Raw genomic sequence first — 21,244 nt, 5'->3', positions numbered from 1 at the left:
TGGGAGCAGTAAAACGGATTTGTCTTGTCATGGAATCAAATGGTGCCAAACAGACCCATTGACTATAACGGAGTCTGTCCAGTATCTTCCCAGACCAAATAGAGCAGCACGTGGCACTATTTTGCTGGGGAGTTCATGTTGGATCTGTGCTGGAAGTTCGGAATGAAGCCTCCAACATAGATGTAAATGTCACCTGTTATCACACATTACATATCAGCTCTTTCCACTGTCATTTTCATCAGAATGTGGTAGAAGCTAGATGGTGTAGGAAATTAAATGAGCTCCATCTGTTACTGAAAATATCTTTAATGAATGGCTGAATATAATTAGCACCATAACCATTCCTTACAGTATATGTTAAATACCTTAATGTATATGTTCCCTGGTTATGCACCATGTAAAGCTCTTGGACAAACCATCAGTGAAACCAACAGTCAATTCATATATGGTAAAACCGCCAAGCATGGCATCGTTAGTCTGAAAATCATACTGCTGCAAAGTACTCTTCTTATTTCTTCATTAATCAAATGGGTTTTGCCAAGTTATACAGTTATCCACAGAACAGGGGATAACTTCATGATGGATGGGCTACAACTGCTGGCACTCCATCTGATCGCGAGCATGGGGATCCAGCAGGTCCCCGTCTGAATGGAACGGAGGTCGCACATGTGTGGTGCCGCTTTGTTCATTTCAGCGGTTGTGTCAGAGATTGCCACCCGCTTGTACTTGGAAATTTCCAATGCTCTCATTGAGTGGCAATGCGCATGTACAACCTGTGTTCCATTCATGCAAGGACCCCTGTCCTTCGCATCAGTTTGTATCCCAGTGATCGGACCCCCATGCTTATAAAGCCATCCTATGTTCTGTGGATAGTTTTATAACCCAGCACAAGCCCTTTAAATTATTCACTGAATGGCTAAGGACATATAGATATATGCACATTCCAGTTCCATGCAAACTAATAGAGAGCGCAATAGTCCCTGATATAGCAACTTGTTACAACATACGCCAGTGTCAGTGTGATAGGATTATTTTGTTTAAGCAATAAGTCTACACAGATGTAAGGCCGAGGCCAGGAGTGGTGGAGAACTGCTGCATACTCTGAATACTATGCAAATTTTCCTGCTGCGTGTTGATGGAATATTAAAAACCTAATCCACATGCATTATACTGAAAATCTGTGTCAGACCTGCCACATCAGAGCTTGACCTACGACCAGTTTTAAATGAGCATAATACGGGTGGACCTGTAAAGCCGCAAGTCCTGACCCAACCGCGGCTCTAAAGGCTGGTTATACAATCATGTACTGGCTGTGGGATTTCTCTGCATTAAGTTCATCCCAATGTTAATGAATGGGCATTGTAAAACCCTATTCAGCATCAGTGGGAAAGAAATCAGCTGTGGATTCAAGTCATGGTATGGATTTTCGAATCCACAGCATGCTCCATTTGTTGTGGACATTTCAGTGCAGATTTAATAAATCTCAATGTAATGAGTGGAATCTGTTATGCGAGTTGCATCCGGCTTCACATCGGACAGTACGATATTCATGGACATTGTGTGTTCACAGAGATTGCATGTCTGTGAAAACGGATGGGTATAGGATATGCCATGAGTTTTTTGGGCAACCCATTGCTCCGTGTGAGAAATCGCGTATGTGGAGAGCCGTATACACTATAATGGGGCTGTGTGCTGTCCATGGAATACAACCATGTGCCTGTGGTAGTACTTGCAAAAACAGCTACTTGAATGTTAGATACCCTAAAGAGTCGGTCTGAAGTTATGTAAAACATAGTATATTTATAACATATATACTGTCTTAAAAACAAGCAGGATTCCAAGCTGAGGCTGTCCAGCTGTTGCAGAACTACAACTCCCAGGCTGTTAGGGCACGACTGGAGTCAATAGCTTTGTAATAACAAAACAGCTATCTATTCTGGGGTGTCCTTTGCCGGCCTATATACACTACCATCTGGGGCGTAAAAGCTTGTGAACGGGCGTACAAATCTAAAGTTTGTGCGCCCGTTCACACTGCATGGGTCCCAGCGCATATACGACGAGGCTGCCATACCTTTGAGCCTTCCCCTTCCCTCCCCCTTGCCGGCTCACCTCTTTTCTCCTCCCCTGATTGGCTGATTCCAATTGGAGGGGTCGGGACAGAGACGGAGCTAAGCGCTACCCTGTTCCACCTCCTCCTATTGCTGGCTGCGGACAAGGGATGGGACGAGGGTGGAGCTCTGCACCCGTCCCGCCCCCTCCCATTGGAACCAGCCAGAGGGGAGGAGAGAATAGGGAGGAAGTTTAGCAGTCACGCTGAAGTATGTTGTAAACTGTATCCACACAAGGTCTTTATGACAACACCACAGCTGACAAAAGTCAGAAATGTCAAAACCAGATTCTCTTCACCTTTTTGAAACTTCAGATGAGTATATCTTGGCATTGAAATAAGGTACAAAAAAAATAATGTACAGAAATATTCTTCTGATAGGCATCCTTAAAGAAGCAAGTAATTGAATTGTGCCCTAAACAATTGTACTTACTTTGTGTACTGATAGTTTGTCCTGTGTACACTGCATGGTGTGTGTACGCTCTCCCAGGCATACAGCAATTCCCAAAAAGAGACAAATGAGAAATCTGTTGCATTGGACTGAGAACTCTTCTCTATGGTCAGTCATCTACTACATATGATCCATGTGGGCAGCCACTTTTCTTCATGCCAATACAAGCAAAGTGGCTCTTTGGCACTAAATAAACTTATGCACTAAACTTTTAAACCTTTTTTTTCATAAATCAATATGACAAGCAAATGAAAGAAACTTTGTAATATCTTATTTTAGAAAAATGCTTCTTTCTCCACTTATGAGCCACTAAACTAAAGTTGTTACAGGGACAGATCAGATTACAGCTGCCGCTCATACCATAGAAGTAAATGTGTCTCTTTCTGTTTGTCTTTCTGCAACAACTCCCCCTTCCTCTTCCTCTCCATAGACTTCTATGGGCTGCAGCTGTAATCTGATCTGTTTGTGTGCAGACATCTGTGTACTGATCTTATTGGTACATTCAGAGTGAATCATCAGTGCAGAAGGAGGGGAAGAAAAGGCTCATAGGCAGAGAAAGAAGAACTTTTTTTTAAATAAAAAACACGGGTGAGTCAAAAAATATCCGCACTTTAGCTGTAGAATTTATTTTAATCAGCTTTCAGAAAAGACGAATACGTAACTTTTCAACATAATCTCTCTGCTTTTCAATATACTTTGTCCATCTATCAACAAACTTTCATATTCCCACATTAAAAGATGTTTTAGGCTAACTTTACACTGTCGAATGCAATATGGGGCTGAGAATCATGGCCCCACATCGTGCTCCTCACCATGTGAATTTCTCGCAGATGCAAGGCGTTTTCACGCCAAAACAGCCTCGCATCACTTCAGGGCTGTAGCGATCCTCCACTGCAGCTGACAGCCACAGCGGAGGATCACAGAGTTTCTCCCATTGTTTGCAATGGTAGACCTCACACCGCGTACACCTAGCATGTGGTGCGATGCTGCTGCCGGCTCCATTGTGAACAATGGGCACTGCAATGCAAGAGTACGCAGAAGATAGGACATGCTGCGATTTGTTTCCTGCGTCACATCACATCGAGGTGCCATGCAGGAAAATATAGCTCATGTGTATGATCCAATTCAAAAGAATAGGGTTCATATTTGTGCGAGATTTGTGCATCTCGCAACGCACAAATCTTGCACCATTTTCTCGCCCGTGTGAAGGCAGCCTCAGACTGAGCTGCAAGTAACGAATGCACCGCTGTCTTTATCAGACGTGAATCTTTGTCCTCTTAAGCTTCTTTCAGCGAACCAAACAGGTAATAGTCTGATGAAGCAACATCAAGACTATAGGGAGGATGCTTTAACACCTCAAAACAAAGTTTTTGGAGAATGTCAACAGTATGGGCAACAATGTGCAGACATGTATTGTCATGCAACAACACAACACCCTTGGATAGCAGTCCCCTGCATTCTGTTTAAATGTTAGGCTTCAGCTCTTCTGTGAGCATCTCACTGTAGTGAGAACTGTTGATTGTTGAACCTTTTTCCTGATAATGTTCCAGTACTGGCCCTTGAAAAATCACAAAAAACACATGCTCTTGTTTCATGCAAATCACAAGTGGGGCAGCCAGTTTTTCTTGCACTTTAGTCACAAATTAACTGACGTAGCACATTTAAACCTGCATTGCAGTGACTGGCGAGACAGTGACCTACATCGGAATGCGTTGATAAAACAGTGTGGCCAACAGAAGTTTTAATATAAGTGAAGTGCAAATTATTTTTAACTCACCCTCTTACAAAGCTTCTTCGCTAGTCACAATGAGTTATGAAAAGTTTACCTACTGTTGCTGCTGTTACCAGGCCAACAACACATGGCATGGACATAATGGGCAATTTTACTTAGGGCCCAAATCTTAAGTCTGGCAGTGAGGAATACAAGAGCCAATCACATGACAAGGAATACTTTTAAAGGGAACCTATCACCTTGGAACAGCACCATAAATACGTTATGGTGCTGTTCGTGGAGGTGACGACGACCTGCTGGTGTATTTTTCATACTCCCTCACGGTGTAGTCTGCACGCGGTCTGAAAATGTGACTGTTTTCAGACGGCTGTGTGTGTATTCTTCCATTTATTAAGCTAGCTAGGCTTATCATGAGGTGTGCACACACATGTTCATACAAGTATATGCAAACTTCATGTACCCATTGCTTATTTAAGGTGGCAATAACCCATACAAAGGCTGCCCTGTCATATTCAGCATGGGCCAGTACAAAATAATGTGCATTCATTTATTTTGCCATATGCTGTTTGTGCCCAGGAACAAGCCAAGCCATTACATGTGCTCTTCATGCCAATGTGTGTTGCTTTGATTGACCGCTACCAAGGTGAAACAAAAAGTTACAGTGCAAAGTGATGTTCCAATTCTATGAAAGAAAGCACTTTTGTAAATTTTGTCAAACAAATTTGCATAGTTAAGGGTAGTCCTGAGTTCTCTATATCTACAGCAGAGCTGCTGATCTGTTCCAATAAATATCTACATTACAGAATTCCCTTTTTTCATTAAGGTGGCGCTGTTTCTTCTCCAGCTTCCAATATTACCTTCATGGGTGCTTTGTTAGAACAATTAAGACGAGCACTAGAATTTGCCATTGATAGTGCATGTTCTAAAAATCTGCATTTTCCCTTCAAAGCTCTACAAAAAAAAATCTTTCTCTGGAACTTTCCTTCCACGAGTTTCAGGTAAGTGATATTTAAAAAAAGGTTCACCCTTGAGAACAATCAGCATTGTCGCCATGTATCCAGAGACATATCTGCGCATATTTAAGTGGAGTAATTCTTACAGCTACATTGTAATCCTGCTGTTCAGGACCAACATCCACCCACTGGTGGCCTGAATAGATTGCAATGATTTTCCGCTTCCACTTTTTCTTGTTGGGTTCCTTAACACGGATGTAAATACCAGAACCACTAGAGCCAGGTTCTGCATCACAGTACTGATAAAAGAGTTCATTAGATTCCACTGACACACTGCAAAAACGGTAGACTAACTGTCCTGGTCTGTCATTGTCAAATCCAGAGAAGTGCACTCTACTGCCAGGCATCTTATTGATCTCAGGACTTGTTCCAAGCTCCATGTAGTTCTTTTTCTGTGAGCGCTTTAGTTCCAGAACTGCATAATCATAGTCCAGGCTCATGTTTTTTGATACTTCCTTAAACCAGCCTTTAGGGATCTGTATGGCTTTCACTCTTGTCCACTGGAAGGAAGGCTTTCCAGCCTGTGTTCTTTCTTTGTCTTCTGCTGCTGCCCTTTTTTGTACGGATTTTCTCTGTTTTCTTTTACCCCCCTTTGTTGTACCATCTTCATCTGTAGGTGTGCTTTCTCTGTTTTTCTTGGCACCCTTACGTCTTCTGCCTCCCCTTTTTGTTCTGATTTTAAGGATTCCAACTCGCAGCTTTTTGGTATTCTTGATGTAATCTGTGCCATCATGTATGCAATGGGCTGCTGTTAACACATGTTTGGGTGAAATAAGAATGCCACTGCAGCCAGAAGACAGCTTAACTGCAGTACTAAAAGGATAGTTGGTCATGAAATGCTTGTCAGATATGCTGAACCTACTGTCAGTACCATAAACCTGCCTCTTTTTTCGCAAGGTTTGTTTTACTGATCGACTGGTTTGATTAAACCTGACAGGCAGTTGAAACTTTACTTTCGTCATGATCCGTGTACCATTGTCAAACATTGTCTCATAGGAAAGGTAGTTTTCCAGGTCATCTTGACTTGGTGGTGGTAAGTTCTTCTGACATTCAATCCCGCAGGTTCCATGAAGTTCCTGTACTGGTTCTGCTTGAAACGTTGGACTACTGAGCTGGACAACATCTGAATTAACAATGTGAGGTATTGCTTTGATCTGCCAACCGTAGTCCTCTTGACTATCATCATCTGCCTTGCTGATACTTGGCATTAGAGTAGAGAGCAGGAGGAGTACAAGATGTAAGTGATGCATTCTGCCCAATTGTCTTGGCCTGGAAAAATAAATAATACGTCAAAAGTAATCATTTACAGAATATACTAAGGCTGCTTTCACATCAGCGGCAGGGATTCAGTCTTCCTTTCGGGTAGCAGATAAGGGGAATCCCCTGGTTGAATCGGTCCGTCTTATGACAGAACCCAACAGCGCCGAACAGACCCCATTGACTATTATGGGGTCCATTTGGTTTTCGCTCAGCTGCCCATCATTTTATTATAAGAAAAAGCGCTGCATGCAGCTTTATTGCTTCTGCTATTTTGTACCGGATCTGCAACAGAACTTCCGAATGGAAGTTCCAGCGCAGAATATAATGTTCTTTAACATGACTTATGGTAACATTTATTTTGAATACACAGAAATATTATGCTATCCAGTAGATATGCTCATTTTCTAATGCCCTCTGCATGATTACTATTGTATGCTTATTAGTAAACACACCATAGATACATGTAGCACATATACTGTTAGTTATAATAACATATATACCAGAGAAGTCACACTGTAAATCAGTGTAAAAGTCATACATGCTTAATACTCGAAAATTCTGAAGGTGAAGGGTTGACCTTATGGAACCGTCTGCACACTCCATTAGATGGGGTTACATGCACCCAGTTAAGTGAAGTGCAGATTTCTTTATAGCAGTACTCCATTACGTGCACAACTTAAGTATCTAGCAATGGAAAATCGTGTCATATATACCCAATCATACAAAGTCCAAACCATTAAATTCTAGCCTTAAACTTCATAGGAATGAAATGGGTCTCGTTAAATCTAATCTCATGTTTTAATAAGTGGTTTTAGGTCTCTATGCAAATATATGTATCAAAGCATATAATGGCAAACTACCGGCAATGGCACCTACATGATTTTTTACCAAAACGTGATCACAAGTCAACAGGACTTTGATCCACAATGAGTCACACAAGGCAGTGTCTGTCTTTGTGTAGATCATGCTTGTGACTTGAATCTAAGTAATGTTAGCCAGACCTGGTGAAATATTCCAGACTTGTCTCACTTACATGTAAATACCAAGTATTTCCCTCCCAGGTTGTCAGAGATATCATCTATCACTGGCTTTCTTCATTATTGTAATATGCATGAACTATAAAATTAAATATGATTATCGTTGCATGTAATTTAAGTAAAAGAAGAATACAATTGTAGCAAAGAAAATACGGTGTCACCTAATATGAATTAAGGAACTATATGCCTATATGAAGGGATGTGCACACTGCTGTAGTGCACTTCCACAAGTACATACATTGTACTGTAGCCCAGCTAGCCATAGTTGAAGATTTCTAACTAAAAACAGGGGATATTGGAATATTCTGAAGATAAAGGTCTCATGTTCCTCATAGCGCTTGTGTCTTGTTATCTACTTTGGATGCATGGAGTAAAAAGCCCATATATTCTTCCTTTTTACACTGCTGAAGAATAGTGTTAGTGCCTATATGAGCAATGGTCTTTCTCAGTGTGTAATGCTCACTACATCCAGTAGGTGGCAGGAAAGAATAAGAAAGGGAACAGGTAACTTGGCACAAGTTTTCAGTACAGTATATCAATACCATGAACTTGATTCATAAACAGCTCTAATTAATTATCCCCCCCCCCCCCTGAACATTTTCCTTAGTCCAAGAGGAGTACTTTAGGTCCACTCTACCAGCCACGTAAATAGTCCTCAGCGGACTATCATCTTTCAGACTACTTCAAAATTAGCAAAATGTATCTGGGTATACAAAATCATAAGTATTGCATATCAGTACAATCAGTAGATTCACGAACTAAGCCTATATTAGTTAGGGCCAAAAGTAGGGACTAAAAGAGACACTTGATTACTGTCTAATGATCTCCTGTCTACTAAGGGGTGCAAACAGAAAGAGACAATGGTGAATTTGCTGGATCTCTACCAGTGTTCTAGTTTAGCAGTCACTGGTCATTCTATGTATTCTCTATTCTGTATATATATATATATATATATATATATATATATATATATATATATATATATATCATTACTGTATTACACATTTTATCTGTATGTTGGAGCCCTAAAATAAAACTTTGCCTGCCCCTCCTAGTCTTGACTAAGCCCCCAGTGTACAATTCTGATTTAATATGTTGCAGAGCCTTTTCCAGGGAGGATTTATGATTTAATTCCAGCAATTAGTAGGGAGAGGATAAGAAATAGAGAAATTAATATGGCAACCACATTTTTGGGTCGTATCCTAAAACTACAAGACTGATTTGTTTCCAGCTCATTGATTACAGAATACAGGACTCCAATAATATAATGCATTTACAGCAGACATGTGGTAAGAAAAGCAGTGCTGAGCTACTTTGTTCTGCACATATTGTACTTGTGTTCCCACAGCCAAGCTTTCAATAATAATAATAATAATACATTTAGTGCAATGCTCAGCAAATTGTAATCAGTATCATGCTGTAACTTCTATATCACAAAGGTCCCACATATAGTTCTATATAGACATGTCCAGATGTAGACACATACACAGCATATAGACTGCTGTAGTGTGTCTGGATTTTGTTTGCAGATTTCCTGCAAAGTCTGCTCCAAGATAAACTGTAATCTGTCATATTAGCATCCTTCAGTTATTCAGCAAGGGGCTCAGGACATCACACTCCATTCAAACTTGTATTTTGCACTCAGGTGACCTCATATATGTAAAATGGGACAGGTGAGATGATATGGCAACATTCAGATATGTTGGTCAAGTCTTACCTAGTGATGAATAGGTGAACTCCAGACATTAGGCAAGCAGCTCCTCATTCCCACTCTCTGCTGACACTGAGGTCCAATTTTGGAGGTAGTAGCAGTATTCAGTGCACCTCCAGCCCATGCAGAAGAGGGGAGGGACATACAATGCACTGGGCAAGAGGAGGGCAGGCAGAAAGTGGGGGCTTGGGAGGAACAGGGCAGTGCTGAGCCTCCTCTCTCAGGATACAAGGAGACATTTGAGGATAAGGCACTTCTAGGAGGTGAAATGAAGGTACCAGCGAAGTGCACAGCCCTCTTTATAACTGGATTGTGCACTGGTCCTTGCTGCAGGCAGGGGGCGCTGGAGAGCACTAATCTTATGTAAGCAGAATTTGATCTGGAGATTCAGATGTTGAGTTCTCTCATCAGGGATCATGCACATTACTAGATTGCTCATCTTCATATTCCAGCTGATTTAGCACACCGATTGTCTGGTATTAATGAGGCCAGCCATGATGTTTTCCTCGGGATCCTAGTTCTTAGAGGAAGGTATACATAACCAGTATAATATAATTTAGGAAATCGTAGTTGGGCCGGTTTATTATCTGCGATAGAAACTTCTGTCACAGATCCGCCTCAGAATACACAAGGAAAAAGCGCTGCATGGAGTGTTTTTTTTCCGTCCAAAAGCCAGGCAGCTGGCTGGAATGTGGATGGACACCATTCTAGTCAATGGGATCCGCCCGGCGCTGTTCAGTTCTGTCCAGAGACAGAGTTGTTCAGCCGCGAGGATTCCCTTGTCCTGCTCCCAGAATAAAGCAGGAAAGCAGAACCCCGATTGCAGATGTGAAACCACCCTAAATGCGATTGAGTATGAATGTAAACAGAAACATAATGTCAAAGCAATGTTATCATTTTAAAGATCTTGCAACTACTTGACAATATCTGTATTGTGCAACAGAAGAGCAAGGCAGCACAACCCCAGATGAAGTGTGAATATGGTGGTCAGCTGAAAGCCACATGGTCACTAGCTTTGTATTTTATAGAAAATTTAAAGAAAAGCGAAAACCTGCAAATAATAATGCAAACAATGTAAAATTTTTATTGTGCAACTCAAGAAAATGCAATGTTTTTGGGTCACCGACCCTTTTTCAAGCTAAATTTGTTCCCCATGACATATATTCTTGCCCACTCCCAATTGGGATATTTTTTCACAGCCTATACCATGACGCTTCTAGATTTAGGTTGAGAAAGGGTCACTGACCCGAAACGTTGCATTTTCTGAAGTTGCACAATAAAAAATTTAATTTTTTGCATTACTATTTGTGGGTGCTTGCTTTTTCTATTTTCTAATCATTAATTTAATTGTCTTGTGTCACTGATGGGAGACACTCATGGTCACCCTGTACCAGCAGCTCAAACACAACATTTTTAAAGTCAATACATTGTGTCCCCTCCTCAGATATGACAGATGCTCTTCAGTACATTAAATAGAAAGTTCCAAGAACTAACATTTCTGTCGCATCAGAAAGACATGTTATATACTGCATGTGTCTGAAAACTGGGACCCCACAATTCTTGAGAAGGTTTAATTGCAAATGGTACGTTAAAAATCCCGTTTTGTAGCTTGCACTGTACAAGCTATGTATTCTGCTCCTCTCTTCAATTAACTGCAGGACACAGGATGTTATCAGAGTGCCGGTCATGTGACCTGGAGGCCAGGAGAAAGGTGCAAAATACATAGCCTGGACAGAATGAGCTACAGAAGTGGATTCTTGACAGCAAAGGTCAGCTATAATATGATGGACTTCTCAAAAATAAACCTGCTTCATTAGTGGAGGAAGAACTCCAACATAAAGGGACATCAGAGGTGGTCTTCATTCCTGAATCCCCACTGCTTTGACACTTATGACAAGCCTGACTGACATAAATGTTCTGGAAATAAGGGAAATGGAATAAATCCTCCACAGTGCCACCTATTGGAAGGCAGCATTCCTTCAAGCCAAAGTCAGACTTTTTATACAAGCCTTGTAACAATGACCAGGAATAAATACAAGGCTTGTATAAAAAGTCTGACTTTGGCTTGAAGGAATGCTGCATTCCAATAGGTGGCACAGTCCATATCTCCCCCGTGTATCGCAACTTTGCACTGTTATCTGCATGGATGTTACCACATCTTCTAGTTCCAGGACTCTTATTGCTGCTAAGCACCCAACTCCTTCACCAGCTCGTCCTACACTGAGAACATATTGCTGGGGGAACTGTTGGTGCTTAGCAGCAGGCGTGGTAGCGGGAACAAAAATATATGATAACCTATGTGCAGATAACAGCCCAGAATTGAAATGCGGGACAGGAGCCGTGCGTTGGAGGCCTTTTTCACAGGTGCTGTGCTACAATGGCAAGGGGGGCCTCTGGGCCCCTCTGGCTTAGGAGCTGGGCCGCAACTGTGGCCCCTATAGCTACGCCACTGGTAAGGTTTCTAACTACAGAGCATCTTATTTCTTTCCATGTTCATGTATTTCCATAACTAATGGCAGAATTTCCTACGATCTATTCTAGGTTTCTTTGGTTTTTCAAGGAATCACCAGTTTATCATACGAGAGTCAAGCATACGTTTCCAAACTCTGGTCTTGTTAAGTACAGGGTAATTACATTACTGTGACAGTGTTTCAAAGTATCTCCCTGGTATAAAGATCAAAGGTTATATGTTAACCTATTTTTCCTTGCTGTAAATTGTATGTCTCCCTGTAATTACACAGGAGACCATGCATGGTCCAGTGATCTCCACCCAAGTAGCATCTGTGCATAGAACAACACGAATACATTTATTACTAAACATCTACTCACTTTCCTTTCTGCAGCGTTCCAAGACATGAACATTTATTTATTTTTGTGATAAACCCACAAGTCTTTGATAATGTGCAGCACAGCAAGGGCATTCTACAAGAGAAGCTGGCTTGTAAATCCTTGGCATGCAAGACTTTTGGGCAATCACAATGGGGGCTATTCACCATCATCAAAAAAACAAGCAAAAGCAAGTTAAAACGTTCAAGCACTGATTAAATGCGTATGTGCAATACAGGCTCATACTAAAGAGTGCTGTAATAAGAGGGCACTCCAAGCAGGCACTTTTAAGAAACTTCATTGCTTATTAGCATTCTGATGAATTGAAATATCAGTCTGTGATTAAAACTGCCAAGATGATAATTCAAGGTGTGTGAGACTCCAGACCTCACCTGTTGTTTGATGTTGAGACTTAGGGCGCATTCAGACGACCGTATATTGGCTGGGTTTTCACGCCCAGCCGATATACGGCATCTCTCTCTGCAGGGGGAGGAGGCTGGAAGAGCTGGGAGCGGTGCTCTGAGCTCACGCCCCCTCTCTGCCTCCTCTCCACCTCCTCTCTGCCCCTCTGCACTATTTGCAATGAGAGGAGGCGGAACGGGGGCAGGGCTAAGCTTCTCCTCATTGAAAATAGTGCAGGGGGGTGGAGAGGAGGCAGAGAGTGGGCAGGAGCTCAGAGCACTGGTCCTGGCTCTTCCAGCCTCCTCCCCCTGCAGAGAGAGACGCCGTATATCGGCCGGGCGTGAAAACCCAGACGATATACGGTCGTCTGAATGCACCCTAAGGATGCGTTCACACGTCGCTGATTTGTTGTGGATTTGGGTGCAGATTTTGCAGAAGATTTTAACCTTTCAATTTGAATGCAATTGAAAGGGTGAAATATGCTACGGATCTGCACCAAAATCTGCAACATAATTTGCAGCTAATGAATGACATGTGAGTACCCTATTATAATGGACAGAATAGAGTTTCCAATCCAGTTCAATTGTTTCCCCAAGATAAGTGGCATCCCTATTCCTCCTTGAGTTAATGGAGGTATTGGGTATCTTAAATGGGTATCTCTCAACAATTGTGAACTATTTAAAGTCTAGATTGTGTGTCCTCAAACAGTGTATTAACTTAGGCTGTCATCAACGAAGCAATAAGGCTGTCAGCAATCTATTATGGTCACCCCTTGTACAAGAACTTAGCTGCCGGTTGCAGCTCTTAAATTGATCCCACATGCTGCAGTCCCTTACATCTGTTTACAGGTAACAATATTAGGTGCAGTTTTCTAACTGGATCCAGATTTCTATAAAAAAAATAATTACCAGAATTTCCATATGGGTGAAATGCCGTGAAAGGAAAACTTTGGAACCTAGTTGACTATTTTATACCTTCTAACCATTTACCATAAAGGATAAAGTCATACATACAGGATAACACATATTTGCGAATTGTTTTCCCATAACGTAGTATATTCCATTATGGACATACTTGTAATATTTTGTAAGGCATTAGGGAATTTTAGCTCCTGTCGAAATATAAATGCATCTTTAATTTGCCAGCACTTTCTAGATTAAATAGAATTATATATATATATATATATATATATATATATATATATATATATATATATATATATATATATATATATGTATATATATATATATACATACAGAGAGAGAAAGGACATACATGTTATGGCCTTTGGCTGCAGCCAGTAGTGCCTCTCCTTGCCTCCCCCTCCTGCTGGCCAGTGCCATAGACATCCTCCTAGTCTTTTCTGTGGCAGACATTGCTCTGTGCTTCTGACTGTCTCTTCTGCTTTTTAAAAGGCCAACGTGTGCACCCAGCTTTGCCGTCCCCAGACTATCCAGTTGCTTATTGGGTTATTTAAGGCACTCTTCCAATTGCAGGTTGCCTGAGCAATAAGATTACTACTGTAATAATAACCTTTATTTATATAGCACATGTATATTATGCTGCACTTTACATAATTTGTCTGTTCCCATTAGGGCTCACAATCTATATTTACCCATCTGTATGTTTTTTTTGGGTGTAGGAAAAAAACTGGTTGCCACTTGCCCTGATCTTCTGACCATTTGCCATACTGCAAGAACTCCTCTTGCCCGGGCATTCTTCCTGTTTACAATACTTCATGAGCTCCGCCTGATCTTGGACTGTTATACTGACTACTTCCTTGCCTGTCCCTTCGGTACCTTCTGACCTCTCTGGGTCAGCTGCTATTGTACTGAGACTACTCCTGTGGAAACAACCTGGAGGCTCCCTGCAGCAAAAGGAAGAACCCACAAAAAGAGGGTCAAAGAGTAAAAATTAGAAGACTGGTTATGGGTGACTACCCACTACAGAAAGCCCCATAGAAACTTGGAAAAAAAAAACGCAGCAAATTCGCAAACGCTAGTGGGTAGTCACCCTAAGGGCTCCCACCCACTGGCATTTTATTCTCTCTTTCACTGCAAGAGCAAGTGAAAACACTCACCTCGCAGCGCAAGAAAGACGCTGTAATATCGCCAGCGTTTTCAATGGGGCCAGCGGCAGCAATGCAAGCCCCATTGAAAACATAGGAAGAAGACCACGGACTTCTGCCACAGCTGTGGCAGGAGTTTCCTTCATCCCCGCGGTCCCCTGTGACAGCTGTGGCTGAAGTCCAGCATGCTATCCCATTGCTTTCAATGGGGTCAGCGCTGCTGCCGGTCCCATTGAAAGCAGTGGTTTGTGGCAACCCCCGCAGCATGATTTTCGGGAAAGGGCTTGAAATATAAGCCCTTCCCTGAAAATCATCATTAGCTGGTAAAAAAAATAAACTTTTACTCACCACTCAGACGCGTCCTCCGGCTGGCTCCCTTGCACTGCTGTCCATCACTTTCAGCAGGTAGGAATTTAAAAATCCTCGCCTCCTGAAAGGGCTGTGCTCAGCTCATGATATTTACATGATATTCGGTTCTATCCACATTAGGTTCACAATCTATATTATCCCATCCATATTTTTTGGAGTGTGGGAGGACACTCATGCAAACATGGGTAAAACATACAAACACCATGTAGATGTTATCCTTAGATTTGAACCCAGGACCATGGTAGTGCAAAGCAACAATGCTAACCACTGAGCCACTGTCCACCCCTACACACATATGAAGATCTCAGTACAGGACCAGCTGGCCACCCAACCATGTGTTTGTAGTAGGAGCCCTCTGCTCAGCACTGACTGGTTACAGGGGACACCCAGACTGTTATTCCTCCACAGCTAATATGCCTGGCATGAAATATAATGCAGATGTACTATTGAAAATTGGATGGTTTTCTGGCATAAATTGTGAGAAAAGTTTGCTGAACATGCTTTATGCCATATTTATTGTGTTTTAGTCCCTTTCAGACACTTTTTTTTTTGCTGTGTCAGACATAGGGGCGTTCCTTCATAGAAAAGAGGGCATGGCCTAAATGCAACACCATGCGCAAAAAATTGCTTCAAAAATAGCATCCTCTTCATTCTCAAAGCTACCTGGTTTTATATCAAATTAAGAATTTATTTCTTAGTACCGTAGTTCCTTAAAGAGGTTCCGTCATAAAAAAAAAAATCCATACTCTCCTATTCCTCCCCTGGACAGTCTACATACCTCATCTTCTCCTAGCCGATCTTCTCCTGTCTCCTGTAGTCCCCCTGGGTCACCTTACCTCCAGCTGGCTGATTCTTCTGCTTCCTGTGACGAAGTGTACATTCACAGGCATTCTTCTTCCTGTCCAGCAATGTGCAATACATCACTAGTTCACAGCCTAGTAGGGAGTGCCAAGCTATTACAGAGACAGTGGGCATGTGCGCTGTCTCTGCAATAGATCAGCATTCCTTCCTAGCCAGTGAACGCTACGTCATAGTGACGTAGCGTACATTGACTGGGGGGAAGAAGGATGCGAGGAATGCACGCCTCATAACGTGGATCCGGTGGCTGGAGGTAATGTGACCCGGGGGACTGGAGAAGATCAGTGAGGTGAGGATGCTGTAAGGAGTCTGCCTGGGGAGGAATAGGTGAGTATAGATTTTTTTTAATGACAAAACCCCTTAATGTCAATAAAATGGGTGACTAAATTCCTTATGAGGGGAATAATTATTCACTTATTCCTCATTGCATCCACTTTTGAGCACCTTTGGTCTTTCACGTTTCTGAATCATGAACATTGTGAATATTTGTGCTTTGAAATAGCTACAAAGTACTGTATTGGAGGAAACGTTCTTGAATGTGTTCCTTGCATAACATTAAGAAACGCTACATGTTTGTACACCGATCAGTAATCTGACCGATTTCAACTGGCTAAAATATTCTTTTTATATATTCGTGCTTGGTCATGTAATAACCGTCCCCAAGACAATCAATTAATTCTACAGCATCTATTGTCAGGATAGACATTTTGAAAATGAAGGTTCTAGTTTAATTACAGGTGCCATCCCAAATGTGTAAAACGCTACATATTATATTGATATGATTTTGAGCAATTTATGCCAAAAGAAGCAGTCAGTGTCTTATTATCTACAACCCAATTGTTAGTCCTATTGTATTGATGAACCAGATGATCACAATGGGGTACCTGTACTTAGGCTGCTTTCACAACTGCCTTAGGGCTCAGTTCAGTTTCCCCATCTCTTTGCTCCATTTTTGGAAAAGAAACTGAAATAAAACGGTAAAAAAGGATGTATTTTTTCCATTGATTTCAATGGGGTTTAAAAAAAACGGAACGCAAAGAGAAAGGCTTTCATTTGCTTGCATTCAGGCAGGTTTCCATTTTTTCTTAAATGGGAACATAAAATGTGTATTCATTGCATATTTATGCATGAAAGAAAGAGAAATCTATGAGACCTTCTTGCGTGTTTTTTTGTGTACTAGAAAAACCCAAGGAATACATGCACAAAAAGAAGGCAAGGACAACAAAATACAAGGTAATTCCACACTGTTTTGTTGTGTATAAACAATGCGATTTGCGAGCACTGAAACGGCATACACCTATTTGAATGAGCGTTTATGGTCAATATTGTAAAGAAAACTTTTCGGTGGTCATATCATCTATATATATATATATATATATATATATATATATATATATAAAGGTGAAAGGCCTCACTCACTGACTGACTGACTAACTGACTGACTTGCCACTAATTCTCTAACTTCCCGATGTCGTACAAACATAACATTTGGCAGGAGCATTCTTTAGGTCCTAAATAGGAAAAGTAAAGGGGTCACAACTCAATTATTCAGTGCTAAGTGCAAAAGTATTGGCACCCCTGTGTAATGTACCTAATCTAATTCTCTAACTTCCCGGTGTCCTACAAACATGAAATTTGGCAGCAGCATTCTTTAGGTCCTAAATAGGAAAAGTAAAGGGGTCACAACTCAATTATTCAATGCTAAGTGCAAAAGTATTGGCACCCCTATGCAATGTACCTAATCATATTCTCTAACTTCTCGATGCCGTACAAACATAAAATTTGGCAGGACATTCTTTAGGTCCTAAATAGGAAAAGTAAAGGGGTCACAACTCGTTTATTCAGTGCTAAGTGCAAAAGTAAGTGCACCCTTGTGTAATGTAACTTCCCGGTGTCATACAAACATGAAATTTGACACAAGCATTCTTTAGGCCCTAAATATGAAAAGGGGTCGCAACTCGATTATTCAATGCTAATTGCAAAAGTAAGTGCACCCCTATGTACTGTAACTTCATGGTTAAAAGCGTGAAATCCAGCGCGAGCATTCTTTGAGTCCTAAATGAGGAGAATGGGAGGGGTGGCACATTCTGCACAGGGACATCCATACATGCAGCCTGAGGAGAATCTAACGCTCTTCTAATGTGTATACATATTTTATTCTTCGGTTCCTCTAAAGTAACCACCGCTTCATAAAATTTTTCATGCGAATAACACGTAAACACATGTATCAAATTTACTTGGGCAAAGCCGAGTATATCAGCTAGTTGTACATATTCTGCATACCAGCAGTTTCTACCTATACATAACCTACTAGTATGTTTTCAGTGCCCCACTGTCAGACATCCACAATAAGTCGTTTTATTCAAGTTTATTTTTTTTCCCCTAGGAAAGTGCACATTCATAAATAACAAATACACAGTATTTCATTTGAACTACAAGAATTTGTCATATTTAATATTTATCTGGTAGTTGTATGTTAGCTGAGGAGCCTGAGATGATTATGAATTCTCCTACATGCTAGTCTCATCTAGTAAATGTCACAGTTTACTACCATGTAAACACTGTGAACTCAGAATAGATTCTATTATGTAGGTAACAGCTTCGTGTTGCAGAAATTTTGATTTTGCTTTAAACATTTTTTTGCTCCCCTTTTTTTCTCAAGATCTTTGCCAAGGCTCTATTTCCATGTGTTTTCTCAAAAAATATCCAGCAGTGCGTAATACAAAGCTATATTTATTGACAGTGAGGAAAGAAGGAACATACAGTGAGTTGGATGTAGTGTATAAACTGTGAACTGATAAATGTCTAGTAGTCCTCTACCAACAAGTCCTGGAAGGAAGCGGACTTTCTTCCTGCTGAGCAATGGTGCCATTGTATCTGAATAGATATGCTGGAGATATAGTATTAAAAAAACAGGAAATTTGAGTATTGCAAGAAGAATAATGGATTGGCAGAGGGAAACAAATAGGGCAGATTTACTTATCCTGTCTAAGGGCTCATTTAGATGCAGAGATGATCGCTCAAAAATTGCTCAAACGACAGTTCGAGTGACCGCTTTGAGTGATCATTTTGCTTATTAGAGTGCAAATGAAGCCTTTTGCTGAATGCAGATAACAGCTGGAGGTCTGTTATCTGCATTCAGCCCCATTGTTCTCCAGTGGGTCTGCAACTGAAAGAATGCTATCAGTGCTACCCGGGGACAACTCGGCCTGTGATCCTGATAAGCAGGAACAACAGTTTTCAAGTTGGCTTGAAGTCAGCAATGAACGAAAAGTGCATGAAAAGTGCATGATGGGTGCACGTTTGCATGAGCAATTATCGCTCAAAAGATGGGTTTTGAGCGATAATCGTTATGTCTAAATGGGCCTTAATAGTAAAGATGCCCATACACCATCAACAGCTCTTGGCCAGATACTCCTTCGGCTGACAGCTATTTTTTCCTACTCTCTCTTTACATGAATGCTCGGTTAGGTGGGGCCTCATGCATTGTCAATGGGCAGAGAGGAGTAAGACATGGTCAGAACACCTCTATTGGTGGCTTATCTCCAAGGAGAATGAAAAGATTGGGTGTTGAAAATCGAAATGCTTGATCCTTCTGTCCCTGACATAATCTGTTGGGGGAGAGGTGGAGGGCCCCCATACATATCAGTTAGTTGTCTGGTCTTGCAGAAATTAGTGGGTTTAAAAAACATTTCCCTAATGTGTATGGGGACCTTTAGGCAGTATAAACTTTGACCAGGAAACCTACAATTGTGTCAAATTTCACAGTGACTCATGCTGGATGATACATTTGGCGCATTTTTAGACACTTTTGCCTAACCTAATACCACCTGTTGGTTGGCTTTCTTTTGCTGAAAAATTTTGTGGTGGACAATATTGTATTTTGGCCACGTCCATTGCTACTAAAACACCCATTTTATAGACTACTCATCACATAATAAACAGGGTGCAAGCGTTACACAATACACCATTTCATGATGCAGGTTCAGCCAGAATTCTGGTGTATTTAGCTTAGTAAATCCTCTTCAGTGTTTTCTAAAAGGGCTTTTACAACACAACCCTGTGCTGCTGCTCATGTAGCAAAGTTGCTTGCTGTCACAGATCGCATTAGCGCATGACCCAGGAATTGTTTGTTTTTTCTCAGAGTATTCAAACTCTGCGCTAGTGTACACAAGTTTGAAAAAAAAAAGTGGGAAGATGGGTCCTGCCCCATCTTTCTCGCACATAGTATTTATTATGTGGGGGAAAGATAAGGCAAGTCCCATCTTCTCTCGGTCATACTATTAACAGGTGAGAATACCGCTAGTAAAAAACTAAACCATTGAAATCAATGGTTTTGTTTCATCACAATTATCATGGCCACATAATGGAACAAAATCAAACCCATCAGTTTAAGCCATAAAGTTCAGGACCATCCAAAGGCAATCTGAGAATTAGTTTGAGAATAGCCAAAGGCCACTTCAAAAGCAGCCTAATAAATACAGAATAAAAAGAAACCAAATAGTGACATATGCGTCCCTTTTCATAATTATGTGCAAGCAGTGGTTCAGGAGGACTGCCTACAGCACCACTCAAATACTGAGCTAGTCACTGTGTCACCATAGCAGCTACATCTAATAGTTCCAACATGACGGAACCTATGGTAGAGACCAGAGACAAAAAACTATCAGAGAGATAATATGTCCTCTGTGGCTTCCTCTGTCTGTCCTGAAAAAAATCTATTGACAGCTGTGAAGTGACCATGGACACAGTAATAGTGCTGCCGAATCAGGTGCTTCATCAGCAGATTTTCTTAAAGGCATGGGCATTCTGTGTCTATAAGGAAATCTATAGAGTAGTTATTGGTATAGCACACCCTAATATTGTGCTTTTGTGGATGGATTCTAAAAAGAGCAGGTTGCAGGAAATTGATAACGTACTGTGCCCCAATCCCTTGTCAATGTAATGCATACATAACTCCTTAGGCTTCCTTCACATGAATGATTTTCTGCAGCAAAGTTACATGCTTAAAAAAATGTGTCTAATAGAACCAATGGTTTCCTATGGAAACCTTTTATATGAACGATTTGTAGCCGCTTCAAAAAATTGTAACAAAAAACATAAGACATCAGCAGCTGAAATCAGCTACTGCAATTCCCTGCTGCATCAAAAAATAGGTCTTGATCTATGTTTTGGTTTAGAATCGCAGTAGCCTCCATAGACTCCTATGGGAGACTATGCGAGGTGGGCAGCAAAGGGAGAATAAGGAATTCCCCAGCAGCGGAGCTGGAGGGATTCCCCCATAGCAGAGAGACAAGTAAGGATCCCCCATAGCAGGGAGAGAAGAAGTAATTCCCCCATAGCAGGGAGAAAAGAAGGGATTTCCCTATAGCAGGGAGAGAAGAAGGGATTCCCCCATAGCAGAGAGACA

The 21,244-nt window shown here is 41.3% G+C and overlaps 1 protein-coding gene across 1 annotated transcript; it reads right to left on the bottom strand.

Moving 5' to 3' along the window:
- Window positions 1-288: 288 nt before the first annotated feature.
- On the bottom strand, window positions 289-9,569 carry PRSS35 (serine protease 35). The gene is made up of 2 exons (XM_066604991.1): window positions 9,318-9,569; window positions 289-6,572 (listed from the first exon to the last, which is right to left on the bottom strand). The coding sequence occupies exons 1-2, from the start codon at window positions 9,344-9,346 to the stop codon at window positions 5,312-5,314; spliced, it is 1,290 nt and encodes a 429-aa protein (XP_066461088.1). The 5' UTR covers window positions 9,347-9,569; the 3' UTR covers window positions 289-5,311.
- Between the last annotated feature and the right edge of the window lie 11,675 nt (window positions 9,570-21,244).

The sequence above is a fragment of the Eleutherodactylus coqui genome, chromosome 1 (genome assembly GCF_035609145.1).
Source record: "Eleutherodactylus coqui strain aEleCoq1 chromosome 1, aEleCoq1.hap1, whole genome shotgun sequence".
In the NCBI taxonomy this organism is placed as follows: Eukaryota; Metazoa; Chordata; class Amphibia; order Anura; family Eleutherodactylidae; genus Eleutherodactylus; species Eleutherodactylus coqui.
This window is presented reverse-complemented; position numbering and strand designations above follow the sequence as displayed.

What these genes read in the sequence shown, in the direction of transcription:
- PRSS35 (XM_066604991.1), bottom strand. Translation starts at nt 9,346, where the DNA reads ATGTCTGGAGTTCACCTATTCATCACTAG. An exon ending in GTTCACCTATTCATCACTAG is followed by an intron (nt 6,573 to 9,317) that starts GTAAGACTTGAC and finishes TTATTTTTCCAG; the next exon opens with GCCAAGACAATTGGGCAGAA.